This window comes from Scheffersomyces stipitis, chromosome 4 (genome assembly GCF_000209165.1).
Source record: "Scheffersomyces stipitis CBS 6054 chromosome 4, complete sequence".
NCBI classification, from domain to species: domain Eukaryota; kingdom Fungi; phylum Ascomycota; class Pichiomycetes; order Serinales; family Debaryomycetaceae; genus Scheffersomyces; species Scheffersomyces stipitis.
Genome location: NC_009044.1, coordinates 1,047 through 23,459, shown reverse-complemented (window position 1 = coordinate 23,459; position 22,413 = coordinate 1,047). Strand labels below are relative to the sequence as shown.

Sequence of the window (22,413 nt, the reverse complement as noted above, 5' to 3'; positions counted from 1 at the left end):
CATGCATTTGATGACATTCAACGTTTGGAATTAAATCCAGGTGGGGAATGGTGTGCTATTTGTTATTATGATTCTCATTTATGTGACCCAGAATATATTATAGGACATGCACATATAAGCAGTTCAGAGGTTACAAAACTTAATATTTCTGGAAAACTTGCCATTTCAATAAAATGTGCTCAGTATGATACAATACCAGCAGATCATTGTTATCAGTATCATATTTCCTAATATATGGGTTAGATTCAAATGAATATATTTTTGTCTAGAGACAGGACGATGAAATGTCGCAGACTACTAAATTACTTAGGTAATCTCCAGTTTTCTAACCGTCAGACGAGACGAAAGGTTTGGTGGACTAACCTGAGAGAGAGGCTACAGCCATACCGCTCAGAAAGGCTGATTTCAAACAATCTAATCTTATATAACCTATTTTTAGGAGATTTTGTCTAAATTCTGCAATTTTGACCGAAAAAAATTCAATAAATACAAGCATATTCACAGTAAGCTATATAATCATGAAATCAGGTAGTATAATCTTCTTCTTCTCTTGTTGAAACAAACATGACACTGCTCCTTGCCAGCATCATAACAGGTTTCTTCCCTTAAACGCATGTGTCTCATTAATATTATGTTGACACATTCGTTCAATAAGTCCCGTTGAAACTTGGAGGAACAAGTGTTGTACAACACCATCTCCACCTTCCCACTACTAAATTGACTGGCAACAAGCAATTCTATCGGGTTTTTAATCGCATATGCAAACAAAACGGTGGTAGATTCGAACTCATGAAGTCCGACCATGGCTTCTGCCGTAGTGACCACAACCTTGATATTCTCACTGGCCATCTTATTTAAAGCTGCTGTTCTGCACTGTGGTGGTCCATAGATGCCTATACATTGAACCTCCTCTTCAGTCAAATGATGTTCCATGTATAACACATTTTCACGAGATTGAACAAACACAAGCGCTGAACCCAAACTCCTAATTCTTTCTAAAATAGTCTGATTTATTGAACTGACATTCGGCTTTTTGAAGAGAGTGAATTCTTTGTGAGGCAACAGTCTTTCCAGTGACGACACCCTTCCCAAGCGGTCGAGATTAAATAATGTACGCATCGAATTGTCTGAAGCCTGTGGAAGGAATGACGTCAAAAAGACAACAGGTACATTTCTATTGCCATCTACCGCATATTCTTTCATCTGCAAAACATGGGCATCGTCAACCACCACCCGCCGGAGAAAGCTCCTGCCTTGATGAACTGTAGACTCAAAATGTCTGACTACCTGATTAAGATATCTAAGGTGGCCTTCTTCAAGCAGCATCAAGAGAACATCATAGTCGTTGGCCTGTCCAGCAGAACCATGAAACGTACGCACCTTGAATCCTAAGTCTGTCAATTGCCGGACGGTGGAGTTGAGTGTAGAAATGTATGGAACAACAAATATCGTAACTAAATAGATCTTTCTACCTCGTTGGGACTGGCGTTGACTGAAATTAAGCTCCGCCAACATCGCAATGATGCAACTAGTCGTCTTTCCCAGGTTAATAGCCACCATCATACTGAAGCAATTGGCCACATCCGATGTAGCCTGTTGCTGGCCCTCCTTGAACTTGAAGTGTTGTCCAAACATCTGTCTGCCAGCCTCTATAAGTTCTTCACCTGTCAATTTAGGTGGTTCGTTCCTAGTAAATACGCTAGGCGTAAATATCTGAAGAGTACTCATCTCCAAACACGTATGCCAGGCTACCAGACAGTCTCTCATTCGTTGAAGCATTACATGATTGTAAGCATCTCTATTTGTGGCATAACTTTCGACAAACCTACTAAACGAATGCCCAGCCTGTTCGGCAAGGGTGTTGTCAATCTTGATCTGTAATCCAATCATCCCAGAGACGTTCGCCCCAACAAAATATGAAAGCACTTGTCTTATTTCACCGTACATGATTCCTCTAAGCTTTGGAGTTGTTTTATTTATGAACTTACGGAACGATTTTCCAAGAGTAGTGCTGTTTTTGATTTGTTTCTCTCCCACGAACAAATGGAACTTGTATTTATCACTTAGTTTCTTGAACTCTGTGTGGCTCAATGAACCGGTTTGTTCTTGGTATTCGACAAGAGTGTGTTCGAATGGCCGGACAAAATAGATATAGTGAGCCAAACACTCTGACACCTCTTCGGGCAACATCTTAAGAATAGGACGTTCTCGACTATACTTCATACTGTTCTTTCCATTGTTGGTAAAGAGTCCAAGCATCCCATCAGCAACAAACACATTACTTCCCAATCTTTCTTCATTACGAATAAGAACCAGGTATAATTCCGTTAAACGGTATGGAGACCCACACGTCAACAAGATCATGTAAAAAAACAAGTCGTTCAATCTAGAGAGTCGGCGACGGAAATACTGAAGACTCTTGATGTCATACTTATCAACCAGATTAATTTCCAAGCATCTGTCGATATCCCTTTGATCCCAGTTGTAACTAGTTTGAGGCATTCCAACAACTCTTGGTTTTTGTGCTGCCATCATCTCATTCATGGCCATGGTTGGCGTGATGTTGATGTCCATGAAAAGTTCCTCAACTTCAAGTACATATTGCTGAATGGCAGTATGGACCCATTTTTTGATGTCGTCGAGTCCGACTTCAAATGTATTTATTCTTATTTTGTCTCCAACATGTAGCACGTTCATGGTCCTTCCAAATGTACGAGGACTCAACGAGTGCACATCGGCACTGAACTTGCAAAATCGGCCAAAGTTGAGTGCTATGGATACCGACCTGTTACAATCCTCAACAAAAGGTCGGACATAAGACTTGTCTTTTTTCATCACATCAACAGCTATGCATTTGAATGCAAAAGATAAACCACTGCAAAAATCGCAGCGGTACGACTTGATCTTGAATCCTATTCTTCCTTCATCAAGAAGACACACCATTAGGCTGTTCATAAAGACATCTTCCATGGCGTTTGGATCGTCTTCTTGCAACATTGGCACCGGAGACAACAACCAGAACGCGCCAAATATCTTCATTTGACTGAAAAATCTTCGCAATCCCTGTTTTTTGTTGGCACAGAATACTTGATCAAAGTCTTTCATAGCTTTGTGTTCCCTCAACTCACACATTTTCATTGCAACATAGAGGAATCTGGCAAGCATGAGTCCGTATCGCAGGGCAGACTTTGGGGTGGTGCAAAATCTGGGATTTGTGATGAGCAATGAGAGGGAAGATCTGGGTGTCAATGATATTCTTTTCTTCGATACATATTTCTTGCACAATTGTACCAAACGTGGCCATCTTTTGTCATGAGACGTGGATAAAAAAGAACGGTATTTTGTATACTCATGTCCACTGTATCTGTTTAAAAACTGATCTACATTTTGCAAATCAGGAATCCTCTTTGCTGGTTCGTAAAAACTATCCACTACGCTCAGATCTTGAACACAGAAGTAGTTCGTCTTGGCCTCTACGTTTCGAACACTGTAGCCAAAGACAACATGTTTTTCAGGTCCCTCTTCTCGTTGGTGCTTGGCTCTTTTTATATGAGCGGTAACGCTGGAGTGGTGGGACATGTACTTACACGTATGACACATGTAGTATTTAGTTGGTTGTACGCAATTATCTACCATATCAGAATCAGAAGCATTGTCAAATGACCTAAAGTCACCTTCTTGAACATTGTCATCTACTGTACAAGTTTCCATGTCAGAAGCTATCTCTACCGACCTAGAGTCATGTTCGTCCAGGAAAAGAGTATCCGATTCAGAAGCACCATTTACTACCTTCAATTCCACACATTCTTGACCATTATCTACTGTGCCAATTTCCATATCAGAAGCTATGTCTACCGACCTTGAGCCGCCTTCTTGAATATCTCCCACGAAAAGAGTATCCGACTCAGAAGCAATATATTCAGAATCAGGAGCATCCTTACCTTGGCCCGTCATTTCTCCACTCAGTTTCAATAAGAAAATCGACCCCAGCTCGATTCTGTATCCCATTCCAGTTAGAATATTAAGATTGTCGACATCACAACGATCATTGCTGATAGGCGAATTGATACAATTAGGGCAGTACTGGATAACTGAAGGCTCTATGACTTGAAGGGGTTCGTCCAACCAAATAATAGTTTTGTCAGTCTCGACCAATGCATCAATGCCGGCTAGCAAATTCCAGTACTTGGAATTTGATATAAATGCCTGCATATGTATATATAGAAACATATATCTTTCAATGATAGTACACAACGAGTTGTGAGCAATTTCAGAGTTTGTATCCAAAAATATACGTTCCTGTTCGTGCCAGTATAATCCCACATTAGGAATGTATACAATATTGGCGTATTTTTTCAAAAAGGCATTAGCGCTCATATTATCAGACTCACTCACACACATATTGGTAATTATAGAACCCTTCAATTGGACTTGTAAGTCTCTATTGGTGAAGCGAGGGCCCTTTAATTCCCTATTGATGAAGCTAGATCGGAGAGAGATGGGAGAAGAGCAAAGTGTTGCCTGAATTCCTTCAGTCACATTTGGAGTGCTTGGCGGAGGAGTAGCAGGTAAAGAAGGCATACGTGGGAATTCCTTCAATAGAAAGAAACCACCCAGTTCCACTCTATAGCCTTCTCCCCTTCTCATGTATCCATGACTGGCACATTTCACTGGGAGGTGACCAATGTTTCTGGTGTACTTACATGAATCACAGAAGGCAAATTCTTCGGCTTCAATGCCAGGGATAGGGCTTGGAATGGTAGCCACATTCACAATATTTGACTCGCCTTCTATTTGGTTGTAATAAGGTGATTGTTTTGTTAGTTTGCTAATGAGGTCAAGAAATCCTTGCTTTGACTTTATATATAATCTGGAAGTAGCATATTTCGAATCTGAAGATATGAATAAATGTCTCTTTTCCAGGTAGAAGTATCCTAGAGACTCAACAAACACAAAGTTATTTTTGGCCAAGTAGTCAAGTTCGTCTTTGAACACATTTGTCCTCGCTGGAGTAGTTTGCATTGAAGAACATGGCAGGCTTCGCCTTAACGATTGAGGGCTCGACCAAATATGCTCATCGGTAGAAACGAGATTGGAATTTTCACATTTGATATCTACTTGACTGAAATCGTCTAGAGCATCTTCGAAGTTCTGGTCCAGGTCCAGGTCCAGGTTCAGATCCAGATCCAAAGTTATTGGATTATGACTTGAATAGCCTGGTGCTTGAGTACTCATTCTACTTTTAGTATACGATAATAACTAATTTGAACACTGGAAAGTCTAGAGGATGTTTTTGAAGTTGTAACTAAAGTCGCCACTGTTTCAATTATAAAAGAGATTGATTATTAATAAAATAAAGCAGAAAAGTGGGATTTTGGGCCATATATACAAAGAGTTTAGGGAATTCTCCTAATCGGGAATAATACAGATAAAATACTTGCAGAATTGTAATGTTGACGGATCAAAGAGGTGCCAAATCTTAAATCTTCTCTTCTCGCTACCTACTTATTCGCATCAATGAACTTAGTTTTTCGATCGATGAACCTAGGTGACTCGTTGTTTGTTCCGATCGATGAACCAAGAGGTAGCTAGTCGCTAAATATAGGGCCTGTCGCAAGGCAGAGTCCATCGTGAAAATTTTTCACTCGTTTTCAGCTGTCCAATGGGATCCCTTTAATCAGAGTGTACGTCCATAACCGCCCTAAGTAGGATTGTAATGAACATTCTCTGACGATACTTTTAAATGGTGTAGGACTAATGTCGTGCACTACGACATCGTAAGTCCGACATTTGGGCTGCAATATTTGTGTGTTGTGTCAAGTGACCAAGAACTATGTGACCATATTCTAAATGGTTATAATTAGAGCATTAGAATTTTGTAAGATTCAAATGTGATGAATTCTTACTTGATATAATGAGGGCTTTCAAATGGTACTACTTTTAGGACAGGTGCAATTTTTTTGCAGCAATTAGTATTTTTGTAGTATTTTTCGCATTCTTTCCAGAAAGACAATCAGTTCATGTATACAAGAAAATTAAAAAGTAATAAAGGTAAGGGAAAAGTTAAGATTGTAAGAATATGGATATTTGGTGTTGGTTACTGTTGATAGGATGATGTATGATTTAGTGGGAATGTGATATTGTTGTATTATATTGAGTTGTTGTGAATTTGGAGGGAGGATTATCCATTTAGAATCACATGACTGAAATTGATTGATAGGGGGTTATGTACAGTCAATATAGAGGTGAAACAATTTAACCGCATTTGATGTGCGTGTATTACTAAAATGAGAACTGAGAGGTATAAAAGGATGGCGAGATCCCCAAAGTTTGAAAATAATTATGAAGATCATCAATTGATTCATTTGAAGTAGGATATCCTGGATTTTTATGGAATTACATAATGTTCAACAGTAGGATTCTATTATCAACTTAAGGTGGGCATCTTGTCTAAACAGATGTACCAAATTAGCAAATCGGTGGTCAGAACAGTAGCGACAGGTCAACAGAATATTGTCTGAACAATTGATACCCCTCAATAGGTCGTCACTCCTACGAAAAGGACAAGTTTGATCCAGTCGAACAGATTGCTCCATTGTGTATTGACAACCAGTTGTATGAAGAAGGCTTTGAGGTAGGGTGTTTTTATCCAAGTATTCACAAGTATTCCAGTTTTTTGTGCGAGGAAGGAATGTGACTGTACGACATTCTTCGCAGTAGATGTATCGGTTCACCCAAGAGCCGCAACTCACGTGACCGGAGTGTTGTCTTATCTATTGCTACAGATGTAAAATGCTTACGTCAGATTTTGCCAATAGTCCTGTATGGAATCGACCCAAATAGGACATAAAGTGACAAAATTTACGATATATTAGTTGTTGCAGGGGCAGGACATAACGTGACCACTGATGCGAGATATGGATCTGACGGGCGGGTAGCCCTTTAGGGCGACGGGCGGGTAGCCCTTTAGGGCTGCCCGCGCTGCCTGAATTAACTATGCCTTAACTATGTGTCCGACATTATGCCGTTGATCTTTCCGATGTCGCACCGTGTCGTTCTCCCTTGCCTCATGTATACCTATTCGTTGATGTTGTCGTTTGGTGTACATGTTTGTATACAGTCCGCAACACAATGGTTTATTTGTTTTATTTTAACAATTATTCTACAATTTTATGCAAACTGTTCAAGAATTAAATATATATTTATGAAAAAAAAAAAATTAAATCATCCAATTTCTTCTAATCTTCTTCTCTTGTTGACACAAAAATGACACTGCTCCTTACCAGCATCATAACAGCTTTCTTCCGTTAACCGCATGTGTCTCATCAATATTATATTAACACAACTGTCCAATAAGTCCCGTTGAAACTTAGACGAACTAGTGTTGTACAACACCATCTCTACCTTCCCACTGCTCAATTGACTGCCAACAAGCAACTCTATCGGGTCTTTAATTGAATATGCAAACAAGACGGTTCTGGCTTCGAACTCATCAAGTCCCACCATGGCTTGTGCCGTAGCAACCACTACCTTGATATTCTCCCTCACCATCTTATTTAATGCTGCTGTTCTACTCTGCGGTTCTCCACAGATACCTATACATAGAACATCCTCCTCATCCAATACATGCTCCAAGTATAACACATCTACATTAGATTGAACAAGCACAAGCGCCGATCCCAAACTCCTAACTCTGTTTAAAATCATTTGATTTATTGACGCAGTATTCGGCTTCTTGAAAAGAATATATTCTTTGTGAGGCAACAGTGGTTCCTGCGATGACACCCTTCCCAACCGATTGAGACTAAATAACGTCCGCATCGAATTGTCTGAAACCTGCGGAAGGAATGATGTCAAAAATACGACGGGTACATTTCGGTTTCCATCGACCACAAAATCTTTCATCTGCAATATATGGGCATCGTCAATCACCACCCGCCGGAGAAAGCTCCTGCCTTGATGAGCCGTGGACTCAAAATATCGGATTACTTGATTAAGATATCTAAGTTGCCCGTCTTCAACCAGCATCAATAGAACATCGTAGTCATTGACCAGTGCATCTACTCCACGAAACGTACGCACCTTGAATCCTAACTCTGTCAATTGCCGGATGGTGGAGTTGAGTATAGAAATGTAAGGTACCACTAATATGGTAACTAAGTGAATCTTTCTACCTCGTTCGGACTGCCGACGACTGAAAGAAAGCTCCGCCAACATCGCAATGATACAACAAGTCGTCTTTCCCAGGTTAATGGCCACCGTCATACTGAAGCAATTAGCCACATCCGACGCGGCCCGTTGCTGCCCCTTCTTGAACTTAAAGTGTTGCCCAAACATCTGTCTGCCAGCATCTAGAAGTTCTTCACCTGTCAATTTAGGTGGTTCGTCCTCAATCCATATACTAGGTGAAAATATTTGAAGAGTGGACATCTCCAAACACTTATGCCATGCTGCCAGACAGTCTCTCATTCGTCGAAGCATGACATGATTATATCCATCTCTATTTGTGGCATAGCTTTCGACAAACCTATTAAAAGAATGCCCAGCCTGTTCGGCAAGAGCCTTGTCAATTATGATCTGTAATCCAACCATCCCAGAGACATTCTCCGCAACTAAATATGAAAGCACCTGTCTTATTTCCCCATAATTGAGTCCTCTAAGATATGGAGTTGTTGAAGCCATGAACTGACGGAACGACTTTCCAAGGACAGTACTGCTTTTGATGTTCTTTTCTCCCATGAATAAATGGAGCTTGTATTTATCACTGAGGTTCTCAAACTCAGTGACATTCATTGAACCAGTCTGTTCTTCATACTCCACAAGTTTATGTTCGAACGGCCTGACAAAGTAGATATAGTGAGCCAAACACTCCGACACTTCTTCTGGTAGCATCTTGACAATAGGACGTACTCGACTGTATTTCATAGTGTTCTTTCCATTGTTGGTAAAGAGTCCAAGCATCCCATCAGCAACAAACACATTACTTCCCAATCTATGTGCGTCACGTATAAGCACCAGGTATAATTCTGTTAAACGATAAGGCGACCCACACGTCAACAAGATCATATAAAATAAAAAGTCGTTTAATCTAGAAAGTCGGCGTCGGCAATACTGAAGACTTTTGCTATCAGACTTATCAACCAGATTATTTTCCAAGCATGTATCGATGTCTCTTTGATCCCATCTGTAACCTGTCATAGGCACTCCAACAACTCTTTTTTTCTGTGCCGCCACCATTTCATGCATGGCCATAGCCGGTGTCAAGATGATGTCCTTGAAAAGTTCCTGAGTTTCAAGTACATATTGTTCAATAGCAGCATGCACCCATCTTTTGATGTCGTCAAGTGCTACTTCAAATCCATTTATTTTGACCTTGTCTCCAACACGCATCACTTGGATGGTCCTTCCAATTGTACGAGGACTTAACGAATGTAGCTCGTTATTGAACTTGCAAAATCGGCCAAAGTTGAGTGATATTGACCCTGTCTTGTTACAATCCTGAACAAAAGGATAGATATATGACTCGTCTTTTTTCATCACATCAACAGCTATACATTTGAATGCAAAAAGTACAGCGCAGCAGAAATCGCACCGGTACGACGTGATTTTGAATCCGACCCCTGCTTCGTCAATTAGACACACCATTAGACTGCGCATAAACACATCTTCCATGCAGTTTGCATCGTCTTCCTGCAACACTTGCACCGGAGACAACAACCAGAACACCCCGAATATCTTCATTTGACTGAAAAATCTTCGTAATCCCTGTTTTTTGTTGGCACAGAATACTTGATCAAAGTCTTTCATGGCTTGATGTTCCTTCAACTCACACATTTTCATGGCGACATAGAGAAATCTAGCTAACATGGGTCCGTATGGCAGGGCAGAGTTTGGAGTGCTACAGAACCTGGAATTTGTGATGAGCACTGAGAGCGAAGACCCAGGTGTCAATGATAATCTTTTCTTCGATACATATGTCTTACACAATTGTACCAAACGTGGCCACCTTTTGTCACCAGACTTGTTTAAAAATGAGCGATACTTTGTATACTCATGCGCTTTGTATCTGGATAAAAATGGATCTACACTTCGCAAGTCAGGAATGCTCTTTGTTGGTTTGAAAAAATTATCCACTAAGCTCAGATCTTGAATTCGGAAGTAATTCGTCTTGGCCTCTGCGTTTCGAACACTGTAACCATAGACAATATGTTTTTCAGGTCCCTCTTCTCGTTGGTGCTTGGCTTGTTTGATATGAATGGAAACCCTGGCGTGGTGAGAAATGAACTTACACACATGACACATGTAGTATTTAGTTGGCTGCACGCAGTTATCTACCAACTTGAAATCGAGATGCTTTTCGATGCCATCTTCAACAACCACCACTGGGCCGTCATATTTTACTGCTGCTTCCAAAGTTACGACGTGTTGATGGTGACTGGGTGCCAACATGTATTCATACTTCCTACCCATATTGTGGAGCATGTAAGATATTAACACATTCCTCACCGACAGCATTAAGCCGCCAAAGAAAACCTTCCTCACCAACCTGTGCGATATACTTCGGAACCACTTCTGCTTAAAATCGTAGTATAAGCCAAGCTCCTTCACTAGCAAATAGTTGTGCCTGGCCAAGTATTGGTCGGGTGCCATACCTAGCTTGCCCTCTAACCACTTTACCTTGCCTTCGTATTCTTCTACCGTCCACCCGGGTCCCCCCATAACCCATTGCCTACTCGGTCCCGTACTATCTTGAACAGGTGCAGCAGCTTGTGCCTGAGCTTCGTCTTCGGCTTCGGCTCCGGCTACAGCTACGGCTTCGGCTACAGCTGCGGCTTCAGCTTCAGCTGCAGCTACGGCTTCATCTTGAATTCCAATTGCATAATATAGGCCCCTTGGTCGCTCTATAAGATATCCTTGAAAATCCCCTCTTTTATCATGACCAGCATATTCTCTGTCGACCATGCTTGCACGTTCGCGCCTGTGCCTAGAAAAGGCAGTTTTTGTTTTAAAAACCTGATAGCACTGTTTACAATAGCATAACTTCTTCGAGCTAGCAACTTGGGAAATATTTTGACTCCAGTAGATATGGCCTCTTGTTATCTTGTTCTGGAATTTGCTGGAGTCAATGATTTGAGTGCTAATGACACGCTCCACCAAGTTTCGAATACGACTTTTGCCGTCCCCAATTTCTTCCAATATGTTCTTGAAAAACCTTGCATCCACGTCAATATAACGTTCGTTTGTTATATAGTAGTATAAACAGTGGATTGGATCGTAAACTAGGCTGTGGGATTCCTCCAATAGTTCAGCGACTACGTTTTGTTCTTCCTGAGTTGGAGGTGGAAGAGTTCGGGACTCTTGTTCGCAGTCAGTTTCCTCCTCGTCTGTCGAGTACGGCTCCACTATGTATTCATGATTAGTCTCCAGTTCGTCTTCGAATGAAGGAATAACTAACTCTTCATCATCGAAGTCGCTATCTTCCAATTCTCCTGTACTGATTGTTTCGTTGGACCCAAATATAACCAAGAGATTGAATCCCGTTGCAGCCTTGATTGCATATCCTTCGCGACTGATGAATCTATCATGTCCAGTATTCTTTGCGTGACGAGTAGTGCTTCTTATGTTTTCATTGTTCTCATTGAATCCTATTACAAATCCACATTCCGAACAGTACGTATGTATTGTTGGAGGGAGTCTTGAAAAGGCTCGGGAAATTTCAAATGTCCTACCCTTGGTACCTTCTGGAAGTCTGTAGTACTGAGGCATGGCTTCGATGTATTCCTGAATGTGTTCTAACATCTGGGTACACTGTGCATGTGACACACTTTCCAGGAGAAATGACCTGAAAGTACTAGAGGAGATGTCAAGAAAGTGATTTTTCCCTCTCAGCCAAACAAGATTGTTGATTCGAATAATACCTTTACTTTTCAACTGAGACCATCCACTAACAGTGGAGTTACTGACAAGGCCATTATCATACAATAAATCTTCGTCCGAACCATGCTCATTATCATAGTCATCATCAGTGTCATAGGCTGAAATCTCTGATTCATCATTATGCGATTCAGTAACATTATCTATTGCAAGGTCAATCAATTCTTCATCTTCTTGAACATTATCATCTGCAAAGTCAATATCAGAATCAGAAGCTTCATCAAATGACCTAAAGTCTCCTTCTTGAACATCATCTACTGTAAAGGTTTCCATATCAGAAGCTAAGTCTACCGACCTTAAATCATCTTCGCCAACGAAAAGAGCATCCGAATCAGAGGCAATATATTCGGATTCAGAAGCATTTCTCCTTTGGCCTGTCATTTCTCCACTCAGTTTCAATAAGAAAATTGACCCCTGCTCCATTCTGTATCCCATCCCAGTTAGAGCATTTAGATTATCGACTTCACAACGGCCATCGGTGATAGCCGAATTGATACAATTAGGGCAGTAGTGGATCACTAAAGGCTCTATGCCTTGAAGGGGTTCGTTCAACCAAATAATTGTTTTTGCTGTCTCGACCAATGCATTAAAGCCGGTTAATAAATGCCAGTAGTTGGAATTCAATAATACTGCTTGCATATGTATTTCTAGAAACATGTATCTGTCAATGATAGTAGACAACGAGTTGCGAACAATTGCGGAGTTTCTAACCAAAAACATACATTTGTGTTCGTGCCAGTATAACCCCACATAAGGAATGTATACGATATTGGCATATTTTTGCAAAAAGGCATTAGCGGTCATATTTTCGCATTGACTCACACACATATTGGTGATTAGAGAACCCTTCAATTGGACTTGTAAGGCTCTATTGGTGAAGCGAGAGCCCATTAGTTCCCTATTTATGAAAAAAGAACGATCGAAGATGGGAGAAGAACAAAGTCTGGCTGGACTTCGAACTGTCACATTTGGAGTGCTTGGCGGAGGAGTATCTGGTAAGGAAGGTCTACGTTGGTATTCTTTCAAAAGAAAAAACCCCCCCAGTTCCACTTTATAGCCTTCTCCTCTTCTCATGTATCCATGACTGGGGCATTTGACCGGGAGACGGCCAACATTTCTGGTTTCTTTACAGGTATCACAAAAGGCGAAGTCTACTACATCAATGCCAGGGATCGGGTTTGGAATAGTAGCCACATTGACAATATTTGACTCACGTTCTATTTGGTTATAATAAGGTGATTGTTTTGTTGTTTTCCTAATGAAGTCAAGATAGCTTTGCTTCGACTTTGTGCTTAACTTGTAGTCTGCATATCTCGAATCTGACGAGACAAAAAACTGTCCTTTTTCCAGGTAGAAGTATCCAAGAGACTCAACAAACACAAAGGAATTCTTGGCCAAGTAGTCAAATTTGTCTTTTGACAGATTAGTCTTTGTTGGAGTAGCTTGCATTGTAGAACTTGGCAGACTCTGCATATACGATTGAGGACTCTGTCTATACGATTGGGGACTCTGCCTATATGTTTGGGGGATCTGCCAAATGTGCTCACCGTTGGAATTTTCACATTTGATATCTTTTTGACTGAAGTCATTTAAAGCATCTTCGAAGTTCAGATCCAGCTCCAGATTCAGTTCCAGATCCAAATTTATTGGATTACAACTTGAATAGCCTGGTGCTTGAGTACTCATTGGGGTTTCATTATTCGACAATGACTGAGAGAGCGATATTTGAGCATTGGAGGGTTTTGGAATTATAATTGTTTTTGAAGTCATTACTGATTGACTTTAAAAGAGATTGACTATTAAAATATAGTTATTCGAAAGCAGAATTAAGAGAATTCGGGCCATTTATATGAAGATTCTAGACAATACTCCTAATCGGGATAAAAACATGTATTGTTTGTTGATTGTAACTTTGACGCGAAGAGCCTAAACTTAAAATCCCTTTTTGGAATAATCTTTTCGTGTTGTGTCTTGTGACCAAGGACCATGTGTTCATATTTTATATTGTTATAATAATAGCTTTTTGATTTTGTAAGACTGAAAGATCATGAATTCTTGATCTATAGAAGATGGGCTATCGAATGGTACTACTTTTAGTGCAGGTGGAATTTTTTGCAGCAATTAATATTTTTATAATATTTTTCGCAGTCTTTTCAGAAAGACAAGTAGTACTTATTCACAAGTAATTGAGAAGAGTGATTAAAATATGGAAAAAGCTAAGATTGTAAAAATATGCAAGAATTAAGTTAGGTAACACTGATAACACGATGTGGGATTAGCGTGAATGTACTATTGTCACTCTAAGTTGTGTACTTGTTTGATTTGGGGGAGGTAGATTTATTAGTATTCAATCGTAAATTTGATGAATAGGGAAATTATATACAGTATATATTTTAGAGTTGGCCAATTTGTGTGTGGATACCAAAAATGAGAAATGAGAAGTATAAAAGAGAGGCGAGATCCTCAAAATTTGAAAATAGATTATATGGATATAATTCAAATTATTTATGATTCGAATGAAGGAGGTTATTCTAGATGATTAGAGAATAACATGTAACTGTATAATTCAATGTATCCGGTAAGACGAGGTGGTTGAATTGTCCAAACAGGTTTTTGCAATACATGAATCCCTTGTCAGAACTCACTATCTATCCCATTAGTTCTATTTATCCGGCCGGAAGTGGCCTGCACGTGACCTGGTAGTCGTATAATTTTGATTGCTGCAAAAAGAAGAATCCCAACTCATACGACATTCTTCGCAGTAGACCTGTACCGATTCGCGGAAAAAGCGTCTTTCACGTGACCTGACAAGATTCGTATCTATTGCTGCAGCGGAGATATGGTTAGATCAGTTCGACCAGCAGTCCTGTATGGAACAGACCCAAATAGGACATTTGTAACGTGACCAAAGATATGTGATTTTGGTTTGTTGCACGGGCAGGACATAACGTGACCACTGATGCGAGATATTGGTTGAGGCACGGAAGTTAAGTGAGGCGACCCAAATAGGATATAACGTGACCAGACGGGCGGGTAGCCCTTTAGGGCTGCCCGCGCTGCCTGAATTAACTATGCCTTAACTATGTGTCCGACATTATGCCGTTGATCTTTCCGATGTCGCACCGTGTCGTTCTCCCTTGCCTCATGTATACCTATTCGTTGATGTTGTCGTTTGGTGTACATGTTTGTATACAGTCCGCAACACAATGGTTTATTTGTTTTATTTTAACAATTATTCTACAATTTTATGCAAACTGTTCAAGAATTAAATATATATTTATGAAAAAAAAAAAATTAAATCATCCAATTTCTTCTAATCTTCTTCTCTTGTTGACACAAAAATGACACTGCTCCTTACCAGCATCATAACAGCTTTCTTCCGTTAACCGCATGTGTCTCATCAATATTATATTAACACAACTGTCCAATAAGTCCCGTTGAAACTTAGACGAACTAGTGTTGTACAACACCATCTCTACCTTCCCACTGCTCAATTGACTGCCAACAAGCAACTCTATCGGGTCTTTAATTGAATATGCAAACAAGACGGTTCTGGCTTCGAACTCATCAAGTCCCACCATGGCTTGTGCCGTAGCAACCACTACCTTGATATTCTCCCTCACCATCTTATTTAATGCTGCTGTTCTACTCTGCGGTTCTCCACAGATACCTATACATAGAACATCCTCCTCATCCAATACATGCTCCAAGTATAACACATCTACATTAGATTGAACAAGCACAAGCGCCGAACCCAAACTCCTAACTTTGTCTATAACCGTCTGACATATTGACGTGGTACTAGGCTTCTTGAAAAGAGTGAACTCTTTATGAGGCAAGAGTGGTTCCTGTGACGACACCCTCACCAAGGATTCGAGATTAAATAATGTACTCAACGTATCGTCTTCCTTCTGTGAAAGGAATGACGTCAAAAATACTATTGGTACATTTTTGTTTCCTTCTATCACGTATTGTTTCATTTGCAAAATATGTGCATCATCAACCACCACCCGGCGGAGATAGGTCTTGCCTCGATAATTAGTAGACTGAATATGTCTGACTACCGAATCAAGATGTCTAAGGTGGCCGTCTTCAAGCAGCATCAAAAGAACATCATAATTGTTGACCTGTCCAACAGAACCATCATACGTATGCACCTTGAAATTTTCTGTTAATTGGCGGATGGTGGAGTTGAGTGTAGAAATATAAGGTACCACAAATATCGTAACACAGTGAGTCTTTTTACCTCGATTGGTCCGGCGAAGACTGTTAGTACGCTCTGCCAACATCGCAATAATGCAACAAGTCGTCTTTCCCAGATTAATAGCCACCATCATACTGAAGCAATTAGCTACATCCGATGTGGCCTGTTGTTGGCCCTCCTTGAACCTAAACTGTTGTCCAAATATCTTTCTGCCTGCCTCCAAGAGTTCCTCTCCTGTCAATTTCGGTGGTTCGTTCCTAGTAAATATGCTAGGCGTAAATATCTGAAGAGTCCTCATCTCCAAACAGGTATGCCAGGCTGCCAGACAGTCTCTCATTCTTTGAAGCATGACATGATTGTAGCCATCTCTATTTGTGGCATAACTTTCGACAAACCTACTAAACGAATGCCCAGCCTGTTCGGCAAGGGTGTTGTCAATCTTGATCTGTAACCCAATCATCCCAGAGACGTTCGCCCCAACAAAATATGAAAGCACTTGTCTTATTTCACCGTACATGATTCCTCTAAGCTTTGGAGTTGTTTTATTTATGAACTTACGGAACGATTTTCCAAGAGTAGTACTGCTTTTGATTCCCTTCTCTCCCATGAACAAATGGAGCTTGTATTTATCACTTAGTTTCTTAAACTCTGTGAGGCTCAATGAACCGGTTTGTTCTTGGTATTCAACAAGAGTGTATTCGAATGGCCGGACAAAATAGATATAGTGAGCCAAGCATTCTGACACCTCTTCGGGCAACATCTTGAGAATAGGACGTTCTCGACTATATTTCATACTGTTCTTTCCATTGTTGGTAAAGAGGCCAAGCATCCCATCAGCAACAAATACATTACTTCCCAATCTTTCTTCGTTACGAATAAGAACCAGGTATAATTCCGTTAAACGATACGGAGACCCACACGTCAACAAGATCATACAAAAAAAATAGTTGTTCAATCTAGAGAGTCGGCGACGGAAACACTGAAGACTTTTGACATCATACTTATCAACCAGATTAATTTCCAAGCATCTGTCGATGTCCCTTTGATCCCAGTTGTAACTAGTTTGAGGCATTCCAACAACTCTTGGTTTTTGTGCTGCCAGCATCTCATGCATGGCCATAGTTGGCGTGATGTTGATGTCCACGAAAAGTTCCTCGACTTCAAGTACATATTGCTGAATGGCATCATAGACCCATTTTTTGATGTCGTTGAGTCCAACTTCAAATGTATTTATTCTTATTATGTCTCCAACACGTAGCACGTTCATGGTCCTTCCAAATGTTCGAGGACTCAACGAGTGTACATCGGCACTGAACTTGCGAAATCGGCCGAAATTGAGTGATATGGAAGCAGACTTGTTACAATCCTCAACAAAAGGATGGACATAAGACTTGTCTTTTTTCATCACGTCCACAGCTATACATTTGAATGCAAAGGATAGGCCACTGCAGAAATCGCAGCGGTACGACTTAATTTTGAATCCTATTCCTCCTTCATCAAGAAGACACACCATTAGACTGCTCATAAAGATATCGTCCATGTAGTTTAGGTCGTCTTCCTGCAACACTAGCACCGGAGACAACAACCAGAACGCGCCAAATATCTTCATTTGACCGAAAAATCTTCGTAATCCCTGTTCTTTGTTGGCACAGAATACTTGATCAAACGCTTCCATTGCTTTGTGTTCCTTCAACTCGCACATTTTCATGGCAACATAGAGGAATCTGGCTAGCGCGAGTCCATATCGCAGGGCAGAGTTTGGAGTGCTACAGAACCTGGGGTTATCGATGAGCGCTGAGAGAGAAGATCCGGTACTCAAAGCTAATCTTTTCTTCGTTACATATTTCTTGCACAATTGTACCAAACGTGGCCATCTTTTGTCATTAGCCATGTTCAAAAATGAGCGGAACTTTGTATACTCATGCGCTTTGTATCTGGATAAAAATGGATCTACAATTTGCAATTCCGCAGAGCTATCTGTTGGTTCGTGAAACCCAGCGGCTAGGTTCAGTTGAATTCGGAAGTAGTTTGTCTTGGCCTCTACATTCCGAACACTGTAACCATACACAACATGCTTTTCAGGTCCCTCTTCTCGTTGGTGCTTGGCTTGTTTGATATGAGCGGTAACGCTGGAGTGGTGGGCAATGAACTTACACACATGACACATGTAGTATTTAGTTGGCTGTATGCAGTTATCTACCAACTCGAAATCGAGATGCTCTCCGTTGCCATTTTCCACCGCCACCACTGGACCGTCATATTTTACTGCTGCTTGCAAAGTGGCAACTTGCTGCTGGTGACGGGGTGCCAACATGTATTCATACTTTCTATCCATATTGTGGAGCATGTAGGATATTAACTCACTCCTCACGCTCAGCACTAAGTCGGCAAAGAAGACCTTCCTCAGCAACCTGTGTGTTATACTTCGGAACCACTTCTGCGTGAAATCATAGTATAAGCCAAGCTCCTTCACTAGCAAGTAGTTGTGCTTGGCCAAGAATTGGTCGGGGAGCATACCTAGCTTGACCTCTAACCATTTCACTTTGCTTTCATATTCTTCCGCCGTCCACCCAGGCCCACCCATAACCCATTGTGAACTCAGACCTGTAATTTCTTCAACAGTAGCTGCAGCTTCGGCTTCAGCAACATCATCTGGAATACCTATTGCATAGTAGAGGCCCTTTGGTCGCTCCAAAAGGTATCCTTTGAAATCCGCACTTGTGTCATGACCAGCATGTTCTCTTCCGACCATGCTCGCATAATCACGCCTGTGCCTGGAAAACGCAGTTTTTGTTTTAAATATCTGATAGCATTGTTTACAAAAGCATAGTTTCTTCGAGTAAGCTACTTTGGACAATTCTTTGGCCCAGTGGATGTGTCCTCTGGTTACTTTCTTCTCGAATTTGCTGGAGTCAATGATTTGAGTGCTAATGACACGGTCCACCAAGTTTCGAATACGGCTTTTGTGGTCACCAATATCTTCCAATGTGTTTTTGAAAAACTTTGAATTCACGTCAACATACCGCTCTTCTGTTATGTAGTAGTACAAGTAGAAGATAGGATCGTAAACTAACCCATGGGAGTATCTCAATAGTTCAGAGACCTCGATTTCTTCTTCCTTGGATGGAGGTGGAAGAGATTCAGGTTCTTGTTCGTAGTCGCTGGCCTCTTCGTCTGTGGAATACGGCTCCACTATGAATTCAGGGTGTGTGACTGGTGAACCCAGTCCATCGTCGAATGAAGGAATAACAATATCTTCGTCATCATAATCGCCATCCTCCGATTCGCACGTACTGATTGATTCGCTTGACCCCAATATTACCAAGAGATTGAATCCCGTTGCGGCCCTGATTGCATACCCTTCTCGACTGATGAATCTATCATGACCAGTATTCTTTGCATGACGGGCAGAGCTTCTTAAGTTTTCATTGTTCTCGTTGAATCCTATTACAAAGCCACATTCCGAACAGTACGTATGTATGTTTGGAGGAAGCCTGGGAAAGGGACGGAGAATTTCAAATGTTCTACCCTTGGTATCTATTGGAATTCTATAGTACTGAGGCATAAGATCGACCCATTCCTCAACATCTTCCAACATCTGGGTATATTGTGCATTTGACACTGTTCCCATGAGAAAGGACCTGAAAGCCCTGGAGGTGATGTCAAGGAAGTGTTGTTGTCCTCTCAGCCAAAGAAGATTGTTAATTTGACAAATACCCTTCTTTTTTAACTGAGACCATCCACTAACAGTGGAAATCCTAACAGTTTCTTCGTCATATAATAAATCTGCTTCTGGTTCATATTCATTATCAAGACCATCATCGGAGGTATCATAAGCTGAAATGTCTGATTCGTCATTATCCGATTCAGTATCATTATCTATTGCAATGTCAATCATTTCTTCATCATCTTCTTGTGCATCATCTACAAAGAGATTATCCGAATCAGAAGAATCGTCAAATGATCTAAAGTCACCTTCTTGAACTTCATCTTCTAAGAGAGTATCCGACTCAGATTCTCCATTTACTGCTGTCAATTCGTCACCTTCTTGACCATCTACTGTGAGATTTTCCATATCAGAAGCATAGTCTACTGACCCCTCAGCTTCTTGTTCATCGCTCAGGAAGACAGCACCAGAATCAGAGGCATAATATTCGAGATCGGGAGCCTCCTCTCGTTGATCTTCCAAAATGTCTGTCATTCCTCCACCCAGTGCTAATAAGAAAATAGTCCCCAGCTCCATTCTGTATCCCATCCCAGTTAGAACATTAAGGTTATCGACATCACAATGGTCATCGATGATAGCCGAATTGATACAATTAGGGCAGTACTGGATCTTTGAAGGTGATAAGCCATGTAGGGGTTCTTTCAACCATTCAAGACATATTTGTACCTCGGACAGCGTATTAGGGCTGGCTAACAAAAACCAGTAGTAGGAATTCAGCATTACTGCATGCATGTGTGTTTCAAGAAACTTGCATTTGTCAATGATAGAAGACAACGAGTTGTGAACAATTTCGGAGTTTCTATCCAAAAACACACGTTCATGTTCGTGCCAGTACAACCCCATATCAGGAATGTATATGATATTGGCGTATTTTTGCAAAAAGGCATCAGCGGTCATATTCTCAGATTCTCTCACACAGATTTTGGTGATAAGAGGGCCCTTGTATTCTACTTCTAAGTCTCTATTGGTGAAGCGAGATCGACGATGGATGGGAGAAGAGCAAGGTATGGTTGGACTCAGGGCAGTCACATTTGGAGTGCTTGGTGGAGGAGTAGCAGGTAAAGAAGGCATACGTGGGAATTCCTTCAATAGAAAGAAACCCCCCAGTTCCACTCTATAGCCTTCTCCCCTTCTCATGTATCCATGACTTGCACATTTCACTGGGAGGTGACCAATGTTTCTGGTGTACTTACAGGAATCACAGAAGGCAAATTCTTCGGCTTCAATGCCAGGGATAGGGCTTGGAATGGTAGCCACATTCACAATATTTGACTCGCGTTCTATTTGGTTGTAATAAGGTGATTGTTTTGTTAGTTTGCTAATGAGGTCAAGAAATCTTTGCTTTGACTTTATATATAATTTGGAGCTGGCATATTTCGAATCCGAAGAGATAAAATAATGCCTTTTTTCCAGATAGAAGTATCCTAGAGACTCAACAAACACAAAGTAATTTTTGGCCAAGTAGTCAAGTTCGTCTTTGACATTTGTCCTCGCTGGAGTAGATTGCATTGAAGAACATGGCAGGCTCCGTCTAAACGATTGAGGGCTCGACCAAATATGCTCATCGGTAGAAACGAGATTGGAGTTTTCGCATTTGATATCTACTTGGCTGAAGTCGTCTAGAGCATCTTCGAAGTTCTGGTCCAGGTCCAGGTCCAGACCCAGATCCAAAGTTATTGGATTATGACTTGAATAGCCTGGTGCTTGAGTATTCATTCTACTTTTAGTATACGTTACTAACTAATTTGAACACAGGAAGGTCTGGAGGATGATCTTGAAGTTGTAACTAAAGTCGCCACTGTTTCAATTATAAAAGAGATTGATTATTAATAAAATAAAGCAGAAAAGTGGGATTTTGGGCCATATATACAAAGAGTTTAGGGAATTCACCTAATCGGGAATAATACATAAATTACTTGCAGAATTGTAATGTTGACGTTAAAAAATGTGCCTAATCTTAAACCTTCTCTTCTCGCTGTCTATTTATTCCTATCAATGAACCTAGTTTTTCGATCGATGAACCTAGGTGGCTCGTTGTTTGTTCCGATCGATGAACCAAGACGTGGCTAGTCGCTACAATTTAAATATAGGGCCTGTCGCAAGGCAGAGTCCATCTTGAAAATTTTTCACTGGTTTTCAACTGTCCAATGGGATCCCTTTAATCAGAGTGTATGTCCATAACCGCCCTAAGTAGGATTGTAATGAACATTCTCTGACGATACTCTTAACTGGTGCAGGATTAATGTTCGTGCACTAACAACATTAAAGACATTTGGGCTCCAATATTAGTGTGTTGTGTCATGTGACCAAGAACTATGTGACCATATTCTAAATGGTTATCATTAGAGCATTAGAATTTTGTAAGATTCAAATGTGATGAATTCTTTCTTGATTTAATGAGGGTTTTCAAATGGTACTACTTTTAGTGTAAGTGGAATTTTTTGCAGCAATAAATATTTTTATATTATTTTTCACATTCTTTCCAGAAAGACAATCAGTACATCTCTGTATACAAGAAAATTGAGAGAAGTAATAAAGGTAAGGGAAA

At 40.7% G+C, this 22,413-nt stretch overlaps 3 protein-coding genes across 3 annotated transcripts; all 3 read right to left on the bottom strand. All coding sequences in view use genetic code 12, as the record gives it.

Moving 5' to 3' along the window:
- Positions 1-516: 516 nt before the first annotated feature.
- On the bottom strand, positions 517-5,235 carry ADD3.3 (ATP-dependent DNA helicase; the record flags this gene model as incomplete). Its single annotated transcript, XM_001383929.1, has 1 exon — positions 517-5,235. One exon carries the CDS (start codon positions 5,233-5,235, stop codon positions 517-519), a length of 4,719 nt encoding a protein of 1,572 aa, XP_001383966.2.
- Positions 5,236-7,224: 1,989 nt separating this feature from the next.
- Positions 7,225-13,704, bottom strand: ADD3.1 (ATP-dependent DNA helicase; the record flags this gene model as incomplete). Its single annotated transcript, XM_001383928.1, has 1 exon — positions 7,225-13,704. The coding sequence occupies one exon, from the start codon at positions 13,702-13,704 to the stop codon at positions 7,225-7,227; it is 6,480 nt and encodes a 2,159-aa protein (XP_001383965.2).
- A 1,529-nt stretch (positions 13,705-15,233) lies between these two features.
- Positions 15,234-21,581, bottom strand: ADD2.3 (ATP-dependent DNA helicase; the record flags this gene model as incomplete). The annotated part of the gene is made up of 1 exon (XM_001383927.1): positions 15,234-21,581. The coding sequence occupies one exon, from the start codon at positions 21,579-21,581 to the stop codon at positions 15,234-15,236; it is 6,348 nt and encodes a 2,115-aa protein (XP_001383964.2).
- Between the last annotated feature and the right edge of the window lie 832 nt (positions 21,582-22,413).